At 39.0% G+C, this 24,208-nt stretch overlaps 1 protein-coding gene across 1 annotated transcript in view; it reads right to left on the reverse strand.

Moving 5' to 3' along the window:
• NAALADL2 (N-acetylated alpha-linked acidic dipeptidase like 2) overlaps positions 1-24,208 on the reverse strand; it is an 891,836-nt gene that overhangs the window by 361,615 nt on the left and 506,013 nt on the right. The window contains exon 6 of the mRNA XM_074963548.1: positions 10,121-10,240. Coding sequence (XP_074819649.1) covers positions 10,121-10,240 — 120 coding nt within the window. The remainder of the gene's footprint in view (positions 1-10,120; positions 10,241-24,208) is intronic.

Genomic DNA, 24,208 nt, shown 5'->3' on the forward strand with positions numbered 1-24,208 from the left:
CACACCATCCCTTTAGGTCAAGGTGCAAAGCCCATGTGTTCCACAGGTACTTGGAGAGGGAGGGCTGGAATTTGTGCACTAGGGTATGCAGCTGGAGTGGGGTTTTAAAAACTGAGATTTTTGGGGAGGCTGCTGTATCTATTTTTATATTTGGAATATATGACAAAGGTGCATAGAGCTTTGGATAAGTGCTTTCCTTAATGTTTACACAAATCTAAATAAAGAAAGAAATCTGATCAAGGCAAAACAGGTATCAGACAATGCTTCCTCTAGTCCAGTGGCTCTCAACCTTTCCAGACTACTGTACCCCTTTCAGGAGTCTGATTTGTCTTGTGTACCTCCAAGTTTCATCTTACTTAAAATCAGACATAAATATACGAAAGTGTCACAGCACACTATTACTGAAAAGTTGCTTACTTTCTCATTTTTACCATATAATTATAAAAAAATCAATTGGAATATAAATATTGTACTTACAGTTCGATGTACAGTATATAGAACAGTATAAACAAGTCACTGTCTGTATGAAATTTTTGTTTGTACTGAGTTGACTAGTGCTTTTTATGTAGCCCGTCGTAAAACTAGGCAAATGTCTACATGAGTTGATGGACCCCTAGAACATCTCTGTGTACCCCTGGTTGAGAACCACTGCTCTAGTCAATAGGAACTCAGCTGTAGAACACTGCAAGCAGCTCATCATTTTGGATGAGACACTATGCATGTGTTTCATATCTCCACAGTTTATAACATCAGTATTTCAATAATTACAGTATTAAATGAACTTCAAGAGAGTTTTTTCCTTTTGCTAAAGGAGGTTTGGAACTTTCAAGGTGCTGAACATTCTGGCCCTAAACCAGCAACACACTTAAGCATGTGTTTAATATTAGGCAAATAAGCAGATCCATTGAAGTCAACGGAGACGGCTCACATGCTTAAAGTTATGTATGTTTCAGTGCTCTACTAGATTGGGTCCAGAATGCTGAGATCCTTGCAGGACTGAGCCCTAAATCTCTACTGAGAGGTAATCTCAGTTAAATATTACTCTAAAATAAAGCTCCATTGAATTTGATTTCAGGTTTTAAAGTTCATGTCATACTTGCTTATTTAATATTAACACTATTAAGCCTTAACCTACTTGCTCATGCAAATAGTTTTTACTCACATGCATGGTCCTATATACCTCACTGGGACTATTCCCATAGCATGGATTGTTTGTGTGAGTAAAACTGTGCAGAGTATGGCCCAATGGTATTTATCAAACAGATTTTTATGATTGGATAGATGAACACCACACAATACAATACCGCAGTTCTATAACTCGAACATCCGACATTTTATAGGTCTTTATTCCACAAAGAAGATTGACCTTGCTTTGTATTTAATTTGCATTAATCCTGTGATAAAACACAATTCCACTATAAGCAAAGAATGTAAATGTCCTACTTACAACACAGAATAAGGAAACTTTGAGGATTTAAAATACCTGTGAAAAATTTCACTCGACCCACAAACTTGGCAGCCAGTTCTCTGAATTATTTAAGCAAGGTTTTGGACCAGATGCTGGCCCTCACTAAGACTCTTAGATGTCACTCAACCGCCTTACTTCTGACCCCTAAGGTATACAGCAGTTTTTTGCTCATTTGATTTTGGATGGACCGGGGTTTGTTACCAGCTGTTACATTTTAGACCAGCCCAGGTTAATAGTGGGGGAAATAGTGTTAAGCCACTCTTCTTTCCCCTGCCGCCGCCACCACCACCAAACACTGCACACGTGGGTATTCTTTATTTGGATGTGGCAGGGGGAACACTAGATCCAAACTGAACGGGAGTGGATTAATCAAGTTCCAACTAAAAAAATGACATCACCCTCTCCTTTGAATCTTTCACTCACTGACTCCACTTTCTACCAGCGTATCCAGTTCAAGTTTCTTGTCCTAAACTCCAAGGTCCCTCAGAGGTCTTCACCCATCTCTTATTATGTTGCTGTCACATTGCCCACTTCTGCCTCCATTCCATCAATATCCCCAGCCTCAACAGGGCACTTGTTTGCATATCCCATGAACATCTTCACGCTTTCCTCCAGGCCACCCTTAATGTATTGACCATTGTCCTTAGAATGACCCACAAGTCTGCTGCCAACCTCCACCTTCAAATCCTTTCCCAGGACCCACTTCTGCAGCGACAACTAGAGAAATCAGTGGACAATGGCTAGGCTCAGAGAAAGCTGGGGAAAATCTATAATATTAATAAACCAGAAGTTATAAATATCAAATACAGTATTGCTAACCCTCAGCATTTAAAAATCATGCATCAGGTCTCCAAAACATCATAACATTGACTTAAAAAATGATGGGATTTTAAAAAATAATAGATGTCAGATTCTGTTTATTTGCCATCTGTTTTTGAGCCTCTAGGATTCATGTTTCCAACTCTTTCTCTGCAATTATAGGGGCTAGAAACTTTTTTTTAATGAAATCTGAGATTCTCACACATCACATGTCTCCAGGAGCTGGGACTTGAAAGAAAAATACCTATTGATGTAAGACTTGTGATAAAATTGTGTGAGTTGGCAAAACTACTATATGTATACAAAAATACACACATGAACAGATAGATAAATAGCATATATTTGATTTTCACAACCTACTCCAGTCTTTGAAGTCTTTGTGCCATTATATTATAGAAAGCAGCCTGGTTAATTCTAATAATTCACTTTGAAATTAGTATCTTGCATGCCTCCATATTATCTTCACTTTGCAAGATCCTCTTCTCTTCCCCCACCCACCTCCAAGTGTGAGTCTTATGAGACCCAGTGAAAGGAAAGGAGGGGGAAATTTATGTCCAAGGAGGTCCCTAAAAGAACTTCATCTTCAAAGAAAATAGAGCTCAGGTCCCTGAGCAGGGACACCCAATTTACTCACTGCAGCATTTAATCATGCTGCTACTCACACATACAACATAAACAGCCCTTCGCATGACGATGCCAGATAAAGCCATTTGCAAAAAACAAAAACAATCAATAAAACATTTTAAAATGAGATTATGAGCAGTAACATGCAAACAAGTCATCTTGAGGTCTGATTTATACTTAGCTAAAGAGACAAAGGGCAAACATTCCAGAAAACTTGCATATACAAATGCAACCAATATAGAAAAATAAAATAAAATACACAGATTTGCACATACAAAAGAATTAATCATTGTGTGTGAAAAGGAGTAGGTTTTCACAGGTACTACAGATGTATGGTACTACGGGTTCAAAAGCATTTTACATATCAAAATTTTTGAGCTTTCAATGAGTCCCAATTAATCTAATCTGCAATGTATGCACATGCCACAGAAAAGGAACAAAGTACATCTAAATACTCCGCCCTGTACTCAACATTTTGGTGTTTTTATCTTATCAGTCTCCTATTTATTATGGTAGCAGTTTCTGCAGCAGAATCACAGACTTTGATGCCTTACACTGTCACCCTTGCAATGCCATTTTCCTTGGCCAAGGCAAAGGATGTACTTCAAAGACTTCTTCCTCTGCAGCAAAGTTTATACTAATGTGAAAATATGGTACTCATACAATTTCTTAAGTATGGTATGACAAACAGAAAGAAAGATACACTGTTCTGAATGTGATTACTGCTACAAGTAGGTTCTTAGCACATTTATCCATTAAGGTAGGGTATGTAATTTTCTTCATTTCTTTTAGATATCTTCCATGTATTTCATTTTTTAAGGTTCTTGTGCACTGTCTCAATGAAGTACCTTATATTGCAAAGCACGATAAGAGCCAATAAAGTGTTTGTAAACGTCAAAATTTATCTGATGTCAAAAGCAGCAGGTCCAATGCATCACACCTTTATGTGATCAACTAAATTGCTGCAAGTTAATTTGACAATTAAAATGATAAACATGGTTATTGAAGGAGAGAAAGACCTACAGTAGTCAGACGCACTGGGCTAATAAATCTCTGATCTGTCATAAAGATTCCTTAAAACTGGAATTCTAGCATCACCCGAATCAGCAGATTTGGACTCACCTGGCAACCCACATAGCTCACTATATGATAAAGAGGAGTAGGACAAGGTCAAATGGATTAAATTTTATCTTTTCTCCTTTGAGACCCTGGTAGGAATCCAGTCTGAAATTAGTTTGTTGGGTCAATTCCCCAATGGACAGTTTATATTATAAAAACATCCCATAACTGAATATTGCCATAAAAGGCAACATAACCAGTATCTACTCTGGGGAAACTCAAGATTGATTTAGAAGTGAAAAATATGCCTCTTTCTCACTGACAGGGTGCTCTTTCTAGGTCACGTTGAGATCATTTGTGAGGCTGTGTGGGGAGGTTCTTATAATGCCTGCATAATAACCTGTGGTGGAATGTCATAAATAAAAGGCTCAATTGTCAGTGCAGACATTCCTATAACCTTCACAAAATGCAAACTCTCTCTCCTCTAATCTAAACCATTACCTGTATCTATTCTAGGCTTAGCTGCATGCTGTACTGATAAATCTCAGCCACTGCACTTAATGGCTATTTTCAATTACAAAGCCAGGATTATCATGATTAGGAATTATGTTTCTCTGCCTTTATTTTTTTACAATCTTTTGCCTAAAAGGTAGATTTTTTGTGGTTGCATTTTTAAGATTTAAAGTCATGGGGATTCGGGAGATACTCATGAAAAGATACTGGCTAGTGACTTTTACTTCAAAGTATTCCCCATGAATATTAGCCTAAATCTGCATTGATTCTTGTGTTCTTTCTCGGTGAAGATTAGGAGATGGATCTTTTCTAGTATAAGCATCCTTGGGTGAAAATATGTATCAAAAGTGTTCACATCCTTATCTAATCAGGAAAAAATAGCATGTTACTTTTCTGACCAATCACCACTAATCATCAGCTCAAATTTCTAATTTGGAAAATCAGTTGCTTAAAGCAAATTGCTCATGATCAACTCAGAGAAGCTTAAACATAATTTTAAAGAACGTGCAGAATATGTTAGAGTAGCAAATAAATTCAAGGAAATTGCAATCTATTTACAGAGATATACCACAAATAGAAAGGCCAGGCTAAATTTTTTGGATAAGTTGTGCTCTGTGAATTATTCACTCAGATCTAGTGATAAGTAATAATATGCCTCAATTCTTTTCTGAAATACACATTCTTTTATAGTTACTGAAAATGCAAATTGTAGAGGAATTTTTGTGTGCGCAAAAACTTAGTTTACTGCTTTCTCCAATCAAAGTAAGTGATACATTCCAATTTATTATTGCTGTAGCAATTACATTTGTTACCCACAATAGGCTCAACCCTGCTCCTATTGAAATCACTTTAAAGCACTGACTTCAGTAGGAATAGAAGTCGGCCCCAAAGACCAACAGTGAAATCCCTACTTTAGTGGGACCAGGATTTCACCCTACACTGAACTGCGTGGAATGGAAGGAAGGCAGCAAAATGCCTTAAGCAGCCTGCTCCCACACACTGTGACCCAGAGACCAAGGAAACTCCTCCATGCAAAAATCACTTGGTCAAGGCTCCAGGAAAGGACAACAACTGCATGGCATCAATTCCCCCGAAAAATGGGGATTACCTGTGTAGAATAATACTGACCAATCGGTAATGTTGTATGTATGTTTTCTGTCCTGATTTAAGAACCCACCCTCAGAGTAAGCCTCAAGTGAAAAGGCCATGAAAACATGAGCACTTCAGGAGCCATGTTGTCATGAGGTGTGGGGTTGGGGAAAGTATGGAGACACCTCAGGGATGATCTTGGTCTCCAACAGGTGTCTTAACATCCACATGTATCTTGTACTGCGGGATGGGGGAAGCAGATCCCATCCCCAATACAACTATTTGGAGGAAACTTCACCACTGAAAATTCATTGCATATCTTAACCCTTACATGTTTTCTGTGCATAGGGGGCAATCTAAACCTGAACATATTTCCTTGTGACTCAGGAAAACCAATTTCTATTGTACCCCTATTAGGGCACTTCCTCTTTATTCAGCAATGTTTCCAAAATAAATCAGACACACAGGAAAGAAATGGAAAAAAATAATTACATTCAAAACCTACATTTTTTTACAAGAGACAAGAAATAAAATCACCTGAATTTTCTGAGGATGTAATTAGTCATTTTTATTACTTATTAACCTTTGGTGCTAGCAAATCGAGGCTACTGTATGGCTGTTGTATCGTTACCGCTAACAACAATTAACTACTGTTCCTTTACTATACCTGCTGTTCTGCTGGCACTCACTGTAAATCCCACTGAAATCAATGGAAGGTTAGAGCACACTTGGGTAGGTTCATTCTATTGCAATGTATCTAGAACGTTTGGAATCAGTCAATGCTTAATATAGCACACAAATCTTGTCAACTCCAGTGAGTTATCAGACATACAGAAACCTGTGAGACAATTCTTATTACATATATAGCAACATTTCCCAGTTACAAATTCTTCTTGTCCAACACAAAATTTAGATCTTGTGACAGAGTGCTGAAAGCAAGCAGCTGACCCAGCACTCTGGTCACTTAGGCACTAAGTTTCACCCCAGAGAAACCCTGATTGAGGGACCAAAGACTTAATTATCTAATGGTCAAATGAGCTAAGGAGCTAATTATCCCATCAGCTGAGAAGGTAGTTAAAAAGCACAGGAAGGAAGTGCAGAAGAGAGGGGCTAGTAGAGCCTAGGGGAAGCTAGGTCTCTGGCTGGTGAGATTGCTTCTGCTTCCTCTCCCTGGAGAAAGGGCTGAGGATTGAAAGACATTGTGGGTAGAATGTGATGGTGGCTTGGTGGTGGTAACAGAAATAAAAACTCACAGAGGTGCTGACAATCAAAAGATGTCCATGGCTGCTTGTGAGGAACTCCAGGGCAGGAGAGAAGCATCCCCAGTTACTAGCCCTAGGTTAGTTTCATAGTTCTTTCCTTTCTCGTTCTGCCCCAGGCTCCCCATCCCATAAACTGTCTTCAATAGACCCATATAAAATACTTAAAATGGGATTAAACCAGAACACTCTATCCAAACACCCCCAAAAGGGTTTAGAATTTGATCCCAGATGCAAATTTTGCAGCCTGCTAAATCTCTATAATGGACCACACAAACTCTGAAGAGGAGTAACACTTGGATTTTTTGTAGGATTATCAATCTGGATTTGGATGTGAATTTTGTGGTTGGCCAGAACTGCACAAATCAGTGCCATGGGAGGAACGAAAACTGCATATCCAAAGACCCAGAATTCTGAAGGCTTCAAAAATCCAGATCTATATCCATATTTTACAAGTTCTATATAAATTGTCACCTGGTGCATATTTGGATGAACAACTGTTTTCCACTTACACAAGTTTCTTTTTGCCGAGTATGATCTATAAAACCAAGGAAATGTGCTTCTTGTGAACTCAGGCTTAGCTTAGCTAGTAGTAAAAATGTATTGTTGTCTTTTGGACTTTCTCCAGTGGACTCAGTAAGGAGAGAAAGAGAGGGGAGGTAAAAAAAAATATGGGGGGGAGAGGAAATATGAAGGACAGAGAAAAGATAGAGGAGATTGCAATAAAGAGATACAGAGACAAAAAGATTGCCAAAGTAAAGGGAGGGAGGGAAATAGAAAAATAAGGGCACAACTGTAAACTACAGGACAAGGATGATGTCTCTCTGCCTATACCTGCCATGGAAACACCCCACTCTTGATTGGGACCTTTGGTCCCAATTACAGTATTATACACTGTAATATAAATACAATCGTTTTAATATAATCATGAGAGATCAAAGTTCATTAAATAGGGAAAATGTGAGCTAAATACAAAATTTAGGATAAAACCTTGAAATAAGAAATTATAATTACAGCTCTGCTTGGAATCGACTTTCTGTGTTAACATGCTGTAAAACAAAGTACGTGGAAGAAAGAGAAGGAAAAACAGGCAAGAAGGAGGGTCGGGTCTGGAAAACAGAAATGGAAGACTCAGTAAGTACAAAAACACAAACAGAATGGAGAACAGTTTAAAAAAACGGGAATCCCATTGATCCATGAATGGGAATTTTGCCAGGGATTTTAAGGGGCCAGGATTTCACCCCAGTAGCACAATAAGAGTGGTTTGTCCAATATGTCTTTTCATTTAGAAATATTCCATACCAAAGATTAATCTTTCATATATTTTTCCACTACTTTAACAAAGAATACAATTACTTCAAAGCCGAGCAAGACTCGTCTCAATCTGTGTCCTAAAAATGAGGGCTTGGGACCTGAAAGAAGAAATAATAAAAGAGGGCAAATCTTCCCACATATTGGCTTTAGTTCCCTGGCAGAAGGAAAAGGTGGTATTTTAGACTTCCGTAGGACTTCCTGACAAGCTTAAAGTCCAGAACATATATGGGTTAGCAGGATCAGAACCTTAAACCTTAACAAATCCTCTTTGTGGGTGATGTACATAACGGTATTGCCCTTTTTGTACTGCAGACCTTCCCTCTTATTCAAGACTGTACTAAACAAACCCTGATTGTGATTTCATTGTTACTGGCATTTAAAAAGAAATGCAGCATAAGATCTATGCGTGAGGCTGCTGCACATGTCAAATTCTGACAATGATTACTGACCTTTCATGTATGTAATGAGATTGGCTCTAAATAATTTAAATAAATAACTGAAATTATTCAGTTGAAAATGGCATTTTCATTGAGACAAAGACTGTTTCTATTAAAAAAATATTAAGCAGCTATTTTATGAACCAGTGTCCTGGTCTTCACTGTGATTTCTGTGGCCAGCGGAGCAGCTCCGGATTCTTTAATTATAAAATCTGGAGATACTGGTCTTTTATAATTGCTTCTGTGAATTGGGCATGAAGTGTCTTGTTTAATTATTTACTGAGCCAGCAGACTCTTTCAAAATACCAAACTAATGTAATTCTTATTTATAAAATATTCACAATAAAAAATAGGGGTTTTCACATCAAAAAATATAACTCAATTTTTATTATAATATTTGGATCTGTCAAGTCTCAGATGAAAATGGACAAACGTGTTTAATCTCTGTGCTCTCCACAAATATCAGAGATGGAAGGGAGCAAACACACGCACACACACACACACACACACACACACACACATATCAAGGAAGGAAGGGAACAGAAACTACACAATACGCTCATTCTGAGCTGGCAGTTGGCCTTTTGTATGTCTCTTTAAAATGTCTTTCTAGTTGTCCGCTGTACCAGAGGATGTGGCTGGCCTGCAGTGGAAGCGGCGAGCTAAAGTACAGATGCTTTAGGCAGCATGCCCTCACACATTTTATGGCAGAAAACTCCATAAAAGTGAATGATGTTTTCCTCTCTACAGTTCTTCCCTCCTTCAGAGGTAGTAAGAATGGGGAGCAAAGCTAAGAAGCCAATGGCAGCATTGACACTGAGCCAGCTTGGGTATGTATAGTATATACAATTAAACCAGGTTAAAGCAAACCATAGTCAAGACCAAGAACTGTCTTATTTGCAGCCTGCCTGATAGGCCCCATCTGTTTATTCCTCCTGTGCTGTATTTTTATTGAGGATCACCTCCCAATTTCAGTGTCTGTAGAGCACAGTCATAGCAAGTTAAGAAGCACTGGATTTTGAAGGCAGCCCAGTCGGCTTGGGAAGATCCTCAAAAGCCTGATGTTAAGCAGGCACAGGCTGCACTCAGCTTCACCTCAGGGCATGTTTAAGTCTCCAGCAGTCCAAGTACTAGATATGATGCCTGAGTCAGAGATTTCAGTTTAAGACGACATGCAAATTTTAGACAGACGAGGCTCCAGCTACCCCTGCTCTCAGCCGCTTCTTTTCTTAGACTCGTTCCCTCTCTCGCCTACAGATTCCTTCCCTCGCTGTAAGATTTACACCAACAAGGGAAAATATGACACTATCAACAGGCAGCCTCTGATACTGTATTATACAATTCAATAAAACAGATGACATATCAAAACTGGAACTAAGCAAACACTGCAGACACTTGCAGGAAAGAGTTAAGGAGTCTATTAAATGCCAACAAATACTGGCCTGCTGAGAGATGGCAACACAAGGCCCCATTTTAGTATCTGGAAACGAACAACAAAAGAAATTACTTAGATAAAGTACATCAGACATGTAACTAACCTTATAGAGTAAAGGTGATTGTCCTAGCTTCAGAAGTGCGATTTTATTGGTCACATTTGTCATGACTTGAATCAGGACTAAATCTTCTACAGTCCCATACTGCACATCAATGACTTCTGCCTGTAAAGAGAAAAGGTAATTAAGGCTCTATTGTTTGCCATTTACCATTAATGCTTGTCCATGGTGCTTTAGTCAGTACAAGAGGGAAGTAAATTCTACTGGATATTAGCATGTTGCACACTGACTGGCCTGTGTGGACCCTGCTAGTGTGCACTGAAAGCTCCCTAGTGCAGAGTAATGTCGTCCCGCATTAGGGACCTTTTAGCGTGCAACATGCTAGTGTGCATTAGAATTTACACCCCCTTAGTGAGAACAGTCACACTGTGTAAACAAGAATTTAGTGCCACTAAAACAAAATTACCTGTAAGAGCAACAAAGTGCTCAATCAAATTTCTATAATTAACTTATCTCTATTTCCCAATCATGTTTAAAACTCCAAAGGGCTTGAGAATTAAACATGACTGTTAAATACACTTCTTTCAGCACAATTTTCCACCACAATCATTGGCTGTGATTTAAGAAGCCCAACAATTTTCACCTATGATTGTGATTTGGCAACGATTCTTTTAATCTAAATTCATTAATGTAAATATAACATTCCATGCTCTACACTCACTGGAGTTGTAGGATCTAAAATCAACAGAATTATGCCGATGCAACCAGAACTGGGAAATCTGCTAATTCATTTTTGAAGTGAAATCACAGATTCATATAATACTTCAGATAAGAAAAAATGATTATATTAGTCACTCAGGACAATACCCTAATTCCCCCCAGCCTGCCACATTTGTCTGGTGAGATATGGTTCATATGGCTCTTGAGCTATCTATCTATAGCATTAAAAACCCTGTTTCTAATTATCTATCCATCATCCAGGCATGTATGATGAGATTATCTCTGCTGTATTTGAAAGACCACCTCTGAAAAATCTGTCACTAAAAATGGGCTTTAAAAAATTGTGGGGGACTTCCCATGCATGTGTAACCCAGCCCATGTGGAGTCTATACTTCCTTATTGAGCTATTTCATAAGGACACTGTGAGGCCTTACTAAACAGTGTTTGCAGAGGGCTATCTAAGTCAAAATATTATTAAACCCAAGCACTAGGAGAGGTGGAAAAATAACTCACAAATTCTTTTTATACTGGAAGATTTCTTTTCTCCCTCCCCTCATAATTCAAGAAGATTGTGCTCATTGTTTCCACAAAAATTCACCTTTGGGCAGAGACGAAGCATGGAGGAATGTCAGCCTTATGTTGTCATTTTGGAATATTGTCCAAATATTGTTGTTGTCAGGACTAGTGATTAGAATATACACTGTGACCGCTACACATTACCAAGAAATCAATCATAGGAACAGCTATAAATCAGTGCAGTACAAGAACATTCTTTCAATGTAATAATAATAATTAATAACAACCACCAAATGCCCCTCAGGGAAACTGAATAAAATCAAAAGAATTTATCAAAGTAAGATTCAAATAATCCATAGAGGAACTGTACGGTACAAAAAGGACTTACCTCTTAGTAAGCAAATTTTGGGCAATTGCAAAACCTTAACTTTAACTTAACTTAACACACCACCACCACACTCTTATCAACCTCCTGGCTCTACTCTCTACCCGCAGCATTCCACTCCTCCCTCCTCACAGTCCAGCAGTATGGACTCCCACTACCCACTGCACTCAACACCCATCCCCTGCAGTTTGGCCCTGCTGAAGCACAGCACCCCACTGCATTGTACTCCAAAGGAGAAGGTTGGGTATGATCCCTGGACATACACTAATCTGTAGCTGTCCCGGGACCTCTCCTCCTCTGGAGACCTTCCCTTCCTCCATCCTTCTCCCTGCTGATGTATTTTTGTCATTTGACTCTCTCCTCTGGTTGTTGTCTTTTAATAAAGGAATTGTGTTGGTTTGAAAGCAATCTTTATGCTATTAAGTGAAAGCAAAAGGAGCACTGCAAAGCAACATGCAATTATATTAAACCCCCTTATTGCATCATGTGCACCAGTCACCTCCTAGCATTACAAGCACTGCAATCCCGAGCATAGAAGCAAATATTAGTGGCTTTCAGCTTCAAATTGCTGCCTCAAGGCATCCCTGATCCTTATGGCCCTGCGCTGTTCCCCTCTAATAGCCCTGGTCTCTGGCTGTTCAAACTCAGCTTCCAGGCGCTAAGCCTCTGCGGTCCAGCCCTGAGTGAAGCTTTCACCCTTTCCTTCGCAAATATTATGGAGCATACAGCATGCAGCTAAAAGCATAGGAATATTGTCATCAGCCATGTCCAACTTCCCATACAGGCATCGCCAGCAGGCTTTTAAATGGCTAAATGCAAATTCAACAGTCTTTCTGCACTTGCTCAGCCTGCTGATGAACCACTCCTTGCTGCTGTCAAGTTGCCCCATGTATGGCTTCATAGGCCACGGCATTACGGGGTAGGCAGGGTCTCCCAGGATCACAATGGGCATTTCGATTTCCCCTACGGTGATCTTCTGTCCCTGCTTGCAGCTTCTTGAATAGGCCAGTGTTCTGAAAGATGTGTGTGTCGTGCACCTTTCCGGACCAGCCTCTGTTAATGTGCGTGAAATGCCCACGGTGATCTACAAGCACTTGGAGAACCACTGAGAAATACTCCTTGAGATTAATGTACTCGGTGGCTAGGCAGTCTGGTGCGTGCCCCTCCCATTCCATCCCCCCTCCGCAGTTAGGGAAGCCCATTTGTGCAAAGCCATCCTCAATGTCACGCACGTTGTCCAGAGTCACGGTCTTTCGGAGCAGGTTGCAATTAATGGCCCTGCACACTTTCATCAACACGACTCCAATGGTCAACTTTCCCACTCTGAACTGTTTAGCGACTGATCAGTAGCAGTCTGGAGTAGACAGCTTCCACAGTGGAATCACCACGTGCTTCTCCAGCGACAGGGCAGCTAACATTCTCGTGTCCTTGCGCTGCAGGGCTGGGGCAAGCTCATCACACAGTCCCAGGAATGTGGCTTTCCTCATGAAAAAGTTCTGCGGCCACTGCTCGTCGTCCCAGACATGCATCACAACGTGATCCCACAACTCAGTGCTTGTTTCCCGAGCCCAAAAGCAGTGTTCCACTGTGGTCAGCACCTCTGTGAATGCCACAAGCAATCTCATGTCATAGCTACTTTGCATGGCGAGATCAACTCCTCTTGATCAGAGCAAGCAGCATACTGGTCAGCAGTTTGGGATCCATTCCTGCAGCCCGAAGAGGCAGGGCAGGGCGCACAGTACACAAACCATTGAAAGATGTCCTCAAATGCGAATGGAAGCACAGGGATTGCTGGGATGTGAAGCAATGCATCATGGGGCACTGGGACTGGACCCAGGATACCCCGTGACCCCCTCCACCTTCCCACAAGTCTTAGCGGCAAAACAGAAAGAGGTGTTCTGTGGGATAGCTGCCCAGAGTGCACCGCTCCGAATACCACTGCAAGTGCCGCAAGTGTGAACACGCTATTGCACAGGCAGCTGGCAGTGTGAACATACAACAGCAGTTTTCCTTCTGAGCTCTCTGAGAGGCACTGTAACTGCTGGCGCTGTAACTTCGCCAGTGTAGACGCGTGCCCGAAGTATGCCATGTATAGTGTGCGCTGCCAAAACCATGATCTTGACGTGCCATGCAATGTAATAAAATGCTTCAGCAACAAAAAGACATTAGCTTTAAAAATCAAATGCTTGAAATGCAAGGGCAGAAAAATCTTATACTTTGCACAGGTGATTTTTTTAAAATGTGTTGTTTCTAATATCTAGAGAGCATGAGAACTGCTTACTAAGAAAACACAAATGGGAGGTATAGTTCAGATAAAATTTAAAGTACATTATTGGTGTTGTGAACATGTTATTTGAGAGAGATGACAAAAGCAGAGTTGAAGAGGTTTTCAAGAGAGTGGAACATATTTCATGTTTTTACCTACACGGATAATCCCAACTGAAAAATCTCTCAGAAGGAACATGAGCATAAACCACCCCTGACAAGTGAGAACAAAGAATTCACTAATGTACTGTATAGAAGTTTACACAAAATTTTACGTCATTCTATAGCTCCCAATTTTTCTTTCACAAAGTGCCCTTAGAAAATACATACTATATACAATAATTACTTGGAGTCTCAAAAGCCATAATGGTTTGAGAGGTTATAATAAAAATATATATGCTGCATTCTGAGGAGGCCTCTGATATAGTTCCTTTGTGAAATGTGCCTTTTCCACTTATCCTCAAGCAAACTGAATATCACAGCTTTCACCGCTCAGATGAGAAAAAACACATTTAATTTTCCCCAGGCACAAATCCATATACAAAGATATAATAGGGTAAATTCTCAATCCATTTGCTTCACAACATGCCTTTGTGAAAATGAGGTGCTCATTTATATTCATAAGAATGGCCCTACTGGGTCAGACCAAAGGTCCATCTAGCCCAGTATCCTGTCTTCCGACAGTGGCCAGTGCCAGGTGCCCCAGAGGGAATGAACAGAACAGGTAATCATCAAGTGATCCATCCCGTAGCTCATTCCCAGCTTCTGGCAAACAGAGGCTAGGGACACCATTCCTGCCCATCCTGCCTAATAGCCATTGATGGACCTATCCTCCATGAATTTATCTGGGTTTTTTTGAACACTGTTATGGTCTTGGCCTTCACAAATCCTCTAGCAAGGAGTTCCACAGGTTGACTGTGCATTGTGTGAAGAAATACTTCCTTTTATTTGTTTTAAAACTGCTGCCTATTAATTTCATTTGGTGACCCCTAGTTCTTTGGTTATGAGAAGTAGTAAACAACACTTCCTTATCTACAACAAGGAGTCCGGTGGCACCTTAAAGACTAACCGATCTAAAGACTAATCTGTTAGTCTTTAAGGTGCCACCGGACTCCTTGTTGTTTTTGTGGATACAGACTAACACTGCTACCCGCTGATACTTGACTTCCTTATCTACTTTCTCTACACCAGTCATGATTTTATAGACCTCAATCTATTAATCTCTCCTCATACTGAAGCCGTTCCATACCCCTAATAATTTTTGCTGCCCTTTTCTGAACCTTTTCCAATTCTAATATATCTTTTTTGAGATAGGGCGACTACATCTGCACACAGTATTCAAGATGTGGGCATACCATGGATTTATATAGCGGTAACATGATATTTTCTGTCCTATTTGCTATCCCTTTCTGAAATATTCCCAGCATTCTGTTCACTTTTTTGGCTGCCGCTGCACATTGAGTGGATGTTTTCAGAGAACTATCCACAATGACGCCAAGATCTCTTTCTTGAGTGGTAACAGCTAATTTAGACCCCATCATTTTATATGTATAGTGGGATTATGCTTTCCAATGTGCATTACTTTGCATTTATCAGCATTACATTTCATCTGCCATTTTCTCGCCCAGTCATCCAGTTTTGAGAGATCCTTTCGTAGCTCTTCACAGTCTGCCTAGGTCTTAACTATCTTTAATTTAAGATGCCTCTATTCAAGATGCCTTTTCGTGTATCATTCCTCCTAAGTATTCTTAATTAGACATTCTCACCTCTCACTTCCCTTTGTATAAAAGAACTATAAGTGTGCACAGCTTGCTATTTACATAGTTCTTGCTTCACAAGTTATGAACTAACTTCCTGGTGAATGCTGTATCTTGATCTAAGACACTATATATTGTGCTTTTCTAAGTAAATACGTGATCTCGCCAAGAACTAATTGATTGAAAAGTCTTACAAAAACATTATTTACTAGGTACCAAGATCGTGCTCACTGCTGTACATAATACTAAGGAATACATGACTTTTTGCTGCAAGGAGTTTACAATGTAAATTAAAGGTAGGATCAAGAGCTCAAGTTAATAAACTATTCCCATGAAAAACGTCCAGACATAAGGGTGTAGTCCACCTAACTTAGAACAGTTGTTGGGTACAATATATGTTAAGGCATGGGAATGGTTAATTATAAAAGGCAATTTAATTACTTTTCTTCCACTTGAAGGAACTGTGAAAGTTCATTATACTAAGGGTCCTTCTTATGTGAGTGGATCATCTAGGGCTTCTGTCAGTATCTTGATTCTAGGAATATTCATGCCCCCTGCATTTCCCTATAACTTCCAACTGGTTCTCTTGCTGTCAGTTTTCTTTGATATCTCATTTCACCTTTTGGGGGATTTGGATAAACCAAATGCTCTTGTCTACTAATCTGAATCACCAAATCTGAGTACTGAAGTAAGATGTCATATGTAGTCAATGGGTGCCCTTAAAAGATATTGCTAAAAGTTTGTGTAACAAAACCTCATTGAGGCAAATGACTACATTGCACTAAAATCTAGTACTGAAGTTACAAAGTGCTGAAAAGAAACATACATTATGTAAAACTATACGACAAAAAGACAACTACTATTAAGGAAATTACTAATCAAGAGAGTTAGTAACAAAACCATATACATTTGGTAGTACATAGATGAACATTGGGGGTTATAAGTGTGTTTGGTGTAACTCTGCTATACTCATTGACTCCAGTAGAGTTTTTATGAGGGAAGAATTTTGTCCTTGGGGGAAAAACGTAATTATTTTTATTGATTTTCATATACAAAGACGGAGGATGAGAGAGCTGGAACTGACTGCCTATGGCCTCTCCAGCTGCCACCATCCACTACCTAAAAACAGTTCAGACATAGTGGAGAATTATGGCCATAGAGAAAAAAACACCACTAGATCTGTTATTGAGGAGATTTAACTATTCTAAATCTACCTTCCAACTTTTTGTCCTGCCTTTTATCTTGTCCTGAAAAGAAACTGAAAAGTCTTTTGATGTTGTGGGCATGATTCTTGTCTCTCTCTTTAAGTTGGAGCAAAAACAGGCACATGATGCAAACAGTGTCAGAGAAAAGGAGGAGAAGATAGATGATGAAGGATTTTTTTCCCCAAAGATAGGTTATTGTTTCTTGTTTCTGCTGGAAAATAAATCCAACCATATTTTCATTGACCCATGCCTGATTTAAAAAACAATAATAAAAAAGTTGTTCTTCTAAACTTATTTCCTCCCCCCATGAAGCACAAAAACACTAACTCCCCACACACACCAAACTCACTATGCTTATAAATGTTCCAAGACAGACTACTGCCTGAGTCTTCTGGGGAGTTTTGCATTGTCTATTTAGTTCATAAGCAATTCACGATAGGAACTCTATGACCTCACATGCTGTGTCCAGTCAGCAAATAATAAGGTATTACATCTGGTATCTTTCACAGCTATCCTTTCATCTATTCGTGGGTCATCTGGAAGGGCTTGATACACTTTCAGATAAACTTCAGATCATTGCAAAGAGAGATCCCTTTATCAAAGTCCCCAGTTTAAAGCGTAGCGATAAAAGTCAAAGTTTTCAGTTTCATTTATAAGGGAACATTTGCCAAGGGTAAATACTAATACTAACCTGGGCCTGATTCTGATCTTACTTACACTAGTATGAATGAGGCGTCACCCTAGTGAAGATAATGGAGTTATTTCGACCTTAGTTCCTCCTGTGCTGCTGACACACTGGGCAGTCCAGTTCCTGTACTGATTACAGTTGCTCTCTAGTTGTGGTATTTCTGCCCAGCACATTCAATATCCTCTGTCACTGTCTTCTGCCAGTTCTTCCTTGGACTTCCTTATTTTCTCTTTCCTCCCTTGGGTACCAAATTCAGTGCTTGTTTAGCATGTCTCCTATCTTCCATACGGTGCACATGTCCCATCTACTTGAGCTGTCTTTCTTTGATGATATTTTCTATCGTGTCCTGCTTTGTCAGCTCCCTTATTCCCATTTTGTTATTCTGTCGTTCCATGAAATGTGTGATATCTTCCTCTGCTATCTGTGATAGGCACCCTCCACATTTTTTTTTGTTAGCCACTTTCAGCGGCCAAGCCTCTGCTCTGTACAATCAGATAGTATAATCTTACCTTCAATTTGGCGTAGAGACCTCTTTCACCAGGTGTTGTTCATCATTCCAAAACTAGTTTGCTTTTCCTAATCTTGTATGAATATCTTTATCACAAACACCTTCAAATTTCATCAGACTCCCCAGACAGAACTCTTCTACCTGTTTGATTTCTTTTCCATCCACGTACACTTTTGCATCTTTTGGCCACTTTCCTCTTTTTGTCTTCTATGCATTTATTTTCAGTCGAATTTTTGCTGCTTACTGTTCTACCTCTGAAGTAAGGCCACCCGTTCTGTTCCAAGTCATACTTAGTAAAGCAATGTTGTTGGCAAAGTCAAGGTCACATAACTCTCCGCTAACCATTTTACACCACCTACCCCTTCACTCAGTCTATTGCTAATGCAAAGAAGATTGTTGATAACATACCCTGGCCTGTACCTGACCTCACTGTGCATCTTTTTCTATCACATAAACTGCTTATGATGATGATCAATTTATCTGTTATCCCATACCTTCTAGCAATATTTCATGGATTCTCTGTCTCTCTGACTTTCGTAAAGTCAATAAAGTTTTTGCCAATCAGTAGATTTTTCAGTGATCTGGCAAAGAGTGAATATTTGTTGACAACATAATCTACCTGGACGGAACCCACCTTGTTCTTCTAATACCATTTTATCCACTGCCTTCTTTATTCTATTAAGCATGATGGTAGCCAATACTTTGTCCAGGATTGGTAGTAGAACAATACCTCTATAGTTTGTGCAATGAATGAGATCACCCTTTTTTGGCAATGCCATGATGATATCGTCTTTCATGATACCTCAGTGTCAGTGGAGTTGCACTTATGTAAAATCAGCATGAGACTTGATTCAGGCCATTAGTAGCAGAAAGGTCCTGAAACCTTTAGAAAATTTACAGGAAATTATAGACTTGGGAGTCTTAATCAGTAGTTGAACATCCAACAACCATAAAAATGTCTCAGCATATTCTTCAAAATGATCGGAGTTAGGGTGATTTTTTTTAAGGCAAAACAATCGCTACCCTCTGGATCAGATATGGTTCCTCTCTCTCCACTTAACCTCCAACTTCTAACTACCCAGGACTTTCTCTTCTATCAGCTCTTTACATGTCTTGGAGATGGACCAGAACTACAAAGTCTAGGTGTATTTGGATCCCAGGGTTTTTGGTTCTCTTATCTTGTGATTGTATTGCAGCAGTCATAACTATGACATCTTATTGCTCCCTACGAAACAAGTAGGGCAGCCCTAGGTTATATCACACTGAAAACTCTGTACTATAGTCTTCATCAATTTATTTATACATACTTATGTTTTGCAAGCCAGTATGAATAGATATGGTGTCCTGCTTCATGAAGTAATTTGTCCTCTAGTCTGTGAGTTCATTAAAATACTCGTTATTCCTATCTGTGAATAATTGCACATCCTACAAAAGATTTATAGGATCAGGTTACACTGCTATTTCAAGGTTATTAGTATCTCACTCAGTGAGTAGTCTCATTGACTTCAATGGACCTTCTTGTAGAAAAAGGTTCTCCTGAATGTGACTAAGAGTATTAGAATCTGGCCCATTATGTCTGTTTAGAGTAGAAAGGGATTTTTCACACCCAAAATAGATATAAAACTGCACACAGCATTGCATCCCACCTAAAATCAGTAATCTGCTCAGGCACAGACAGTCCAATGCTTTATGGAAGACAAAAACAACTTTGCATTTCCCGGAGCTGAAAGTTTTGGTAGTGAACTTGGCCTTCACAGTAGGTTGAACTTACATATCTGTATAATATTTTGACCTCCTTGAAAACATCTTTAATCAGCTACATTCCATTTAGTATTGTACTGAGGGAAAATCTCCCGAAGTTCAAGGTTTCTCCTTGTTCCCAATTTTTAGAATGACATTGTGAATATTTTTCACATTTATACTAGTTTTCTTTTTCTTTTTTTTAATTCCCAGGGTTACTGAATTAAAATCAAAACATATTTCTAGCCAAGAGGAAAAAACTGTGCTATGTACTAGGGATGCACGACTGCCACAAAATCTAAACCTACATAAGTGAGCACTCCCCCCGGTAATCTTTGGATATCTGTTTTTTATTCTTTCTGTTGTATGCTTCAGATTTTCATCCTACTTATTTATTATTCTTTTCTCTCTGCTCCTCTGTCCCCAGTCCTTTTCTTCTACAGTTTCTTAGCTGACGGCAAACCTAATATTTGTGTCAAACTTTTGAACACACAAAATACAACTGAGTTTAAAATGAGGAAAACATTGTTTCCCTATCTTTTCTAAACAGATATAATATAAAAATTCTGGCTTTTTGTTTAAGCTAAAACCAGACATTTCTACCTCTGATGAATTTACATTCGGGTAATTACCTTTAATTTTTACACATAAATGGGTCTCTTAAACAAACAACTTTGCCTTTGTTTCAAATCATTGCAGAATATGGGGAATTTTCAGACTTAAACACATGATCAGCAATTTTCACTTTAAAGACTTTAAACTCTGCTCAGAAATGTCTGATTATCAGCCATCTCCCAAAGTTCACTAGTACGACATAAACTTCTAACCTCTTGAATTATTTTTTGCTCTGTTGGCCCATTGTAATTTGCATCTCTCTCCTTATAACAATTTACTGGACTGATATATTGCCAGTGATAATGCTTTCCTAAGCAGAAATAACAACCTAAAGTTACCACCTGTCTTGATACGGGAATAATTATTCATATAATGCAAAAGGCCCTCAATTACATAGGTTAAACTAGAACTTATGGCCACTATAAATTAATCAAAATGAAAGGAAAACCCCACAAAAGTCCATCTAATAAAAATATAAAAGAAAAACGTTCTCTTCAGGTGTTGCAACTTCCTTACAAATAAATATAATATATTGTTTGAGGATGGGGTGTATAATGTATGTAGTTATATAGGCATGAATTTGAGCTGGTTGAAAACATTTTAACAGAGCAGTTTTCCATGGGAAAATGATGTTTCGGCAATATTGAAATGTTTCCTGGCAACTGTTAATTTCAATGAAATTTGACTGAAAAGTTTTGAAACAATTCATAGCATTTTGTGTCAACTTTTTTATTTTTATTTTTACTTCTATATTGTGTGTATTATATTTACATATAATATTTACTATTATATTATTATGTTTCAATATTATCAGAACATTTCAGCATAATAAGGTCATTTACATGTTTCTCAATTTAAATATTTCAGAACTTTCATTCCATTTTCCAACCAACTCTACACACACACACATACACACACGCATAAGTATAAGTATAAGTATGTGTATGCATACACATTGACACTGTATTATATATAGTTATATATGTGTGAGTATGTGTGTGGATAGAAAGATAATATGCATCTGTAAAGATATAGCTACACGTACGTGTAAAGGATGAGATCACCTACTATTTCAAGAAAACAACGAGGAGTCCAGTGGCACCTTAAAGACTAACATTTATCTGGACATAAACTTTCATGGGTAAAAACCACTTCTTCAGATGCATGGAGTGAAAATTACAGATACAAACAAATATACTGGCACATAAAGAGAAGGGAGTTACCTTACAAGTGGCTAACCAGTGATGACAAGGCCAATTCAATCAGGGTGGATGTGGTCCACTCCCAATAATTGATGAGGAGGTGTCAGTACCAAGAGAGGGAAAATTGCTTTTGTAGTGAGCCAGCCACTCCCAGTCCCTATTCAAGCCCAAATTAATGGTGTTAAGTTTGCAAATGAATTGTAGCTCTGCAGTTTCTCTTTGAAGTCTGTTTTTGAAGTTTTTTTGTTGCAGGGTGACTACTTTTAAATCTATTATTGAATGTCCAGGGAGACTGAAGTGTTCTCCTACTGGCTTTTATATGTTACCATTCCTGATGTCTGATTTGTGTCCATTCATTCTTTTATGTAGAGACTGTCCGGTTTGGCCAATGTACATGGCAGAGGGGCATTGCAAGGGTGAGGTGAGAAATCAGAGTGGCTGGACTCTGCTCCCCAGTGGCGAAAAGGCCTGGGCAACTTCCCTTGGTTCCCAGCAGGGAATGGGTAGGGGAAAAGGTTTGGGTGGTTTCCCCCGGCTCTCAAAGAGGAACGGGTAGGAGAGAAGCCCCAGGCGGCTTCCCCCCACTTCCAGTGGGGAGCAGCCTGTCCAAAGGCCGTGAGCTTGTGAGGCAGCCAGGCTCCTAGCAGGGAACTGCCAGGGGAGCTGAGACCAGGCTCTCAGCTCCAACAGTGCTCTTCTTAGGTCAGTGGAAGCACTGCTGGTGAGGACACACACCACTGACTCAAGGAGGGTAGTGTGGACATGCACCACCTCAGTAATTACGGACCTAATAAAGGTCGACTAAGGGTATGTCTTCACTAGCAACATTAAAAGCGCTGTCGCGGTAGCACTTTAACATGGCTGTGTAGTCACGGCACCAGCACTGGGAGAGAGCTCTCCCAGCACTGTAAAAAAACCACCCCCATGCAGGGAGTAGCTCCCAGCACTGGAAGCCGCTCGCACATTGTCTACACTGCCATTTTACAATGCTGAAACTTGCAGCGCTCGGGGGGGGGTGTTTTTTCACACCCCTGAGCAAGAAAGTTGCAGTGCTGTAAAGTGGCTGTGTAGACAAGGCCTTTAGGGTATGTCTACAGCACAAACCTAACTCTTAATTTGTCCTTTCCCTATTTTAGCCTCAGATCCTACACCATGTAGACTGATGCTTGCTGTGTTAGTGATATTATCACTGCTAACCTTTTTAGTGAAAATTGAAGCAAAGAACGCATTTAACAGTTTTGCAATGGCTGCATTTTCTATTATTTTCTTTCCCTCCTCATTGAGTAATGGCTTTTGCCTGTCTTTGGTCTTCCTCTTGCTCCTAAGTATTTGCCAACATGTTTTCTTGTTACCCTTTATGTCCCTAGCTAGTTTAATCTCATTGTGTGCTTTGGCCTTTCTACTTTTATCCTTCAGCAATTGTGTTGTTATTTTTATATTCATCCTCTGTAATTTGACCTAGTTGCCATTAGTTCTACCTAGTTTTCCACTTTTATTAGAGTTGATGTGCGGATATTTACTTTGTCAACATTGCATGTCAAAATATACAATTTGTGTTTTAATAGTTAGAAAGTTTTACCTTTTTGAATCTGTCTACTGTCAAATAATTATTGTCTGACCCTGCCCCCACAGACATTATTGTCTGACCCCACAGTTTCCTGCGACTGTGAAAATTTAAATAGATAAAAAATGTAAAAACTTAAAAATAAACATTGATATAATCTACTGAAATTTATAAAAATCCAATTCTGCCAAGCCTATTTAGAAAACTGCGTACATGAATTGGCTGGCCAAACATGATGCACGTGAATATAATCAGACAGGGAGATGCATGAACATGTAGCACTGCAAACATAAATCTGCAAGTTAAAGCAGCTTTAATCAATCTAGATGAGCAAAAGGGTAGTTCTGAAAACTAAAATGACAACTTTCACATTTAATGTGAATTTACTTGCTTTAAATCATTACACAAAGCATAGGACCAAATCATTTCTTTAGGAAAAAGGGTGTGTGAAAACATTAGAAAATGTTTTTAAAAGCACTAAGGCAATGTTTTAAAAAGCATTAAAAAGAATACTGGATGAAAAACAGAAACCATTTTTTTGAAAGTGGATTCAAGTGTTTATGTTACAGATATTTTTTGCAAACATTTATTTAATATTATATAAATTATCAACCAAATCAATAATCAAATAAGATTTTAATGTGAGAAGAACATAGTTTTATTTGATGTTTAATCACATAGATATTTGTATTTTTCACTCACTAAAAATTCTGGAAAGCAGCTTTGTCCCCTTAGAAAAAACACACAAAGTGTGGTCTGGAGAATCAGATAGTACCTTCATTGTACAGAAGTGGCAAAAAGTCAGATCATACAGGTCTTCTATAACTATCTTCTGATGTTGGCTTTCCAATTCTATTTTAAAGCTACACTCATTTTTTAGCACTGTCATTAATTACGGTACTGTATTCTGTATTGATTACTTTACTAAAGGATTTCAGATTTAACAAATGAATGGCTGGAGTGCTTCA

Source organism: Natator depressus, chromosome 9 (assembly GCF_965152275.1).
Source record: "Natator depressus isolate rNatDep1 chromosome 9, rNatDep2.hap1, whole genome shotgun sequence".
NCBI lineage: Eukaryota > Metazoa > Chordata > Testudines > Cheloniidae > Natator > Natator depressus.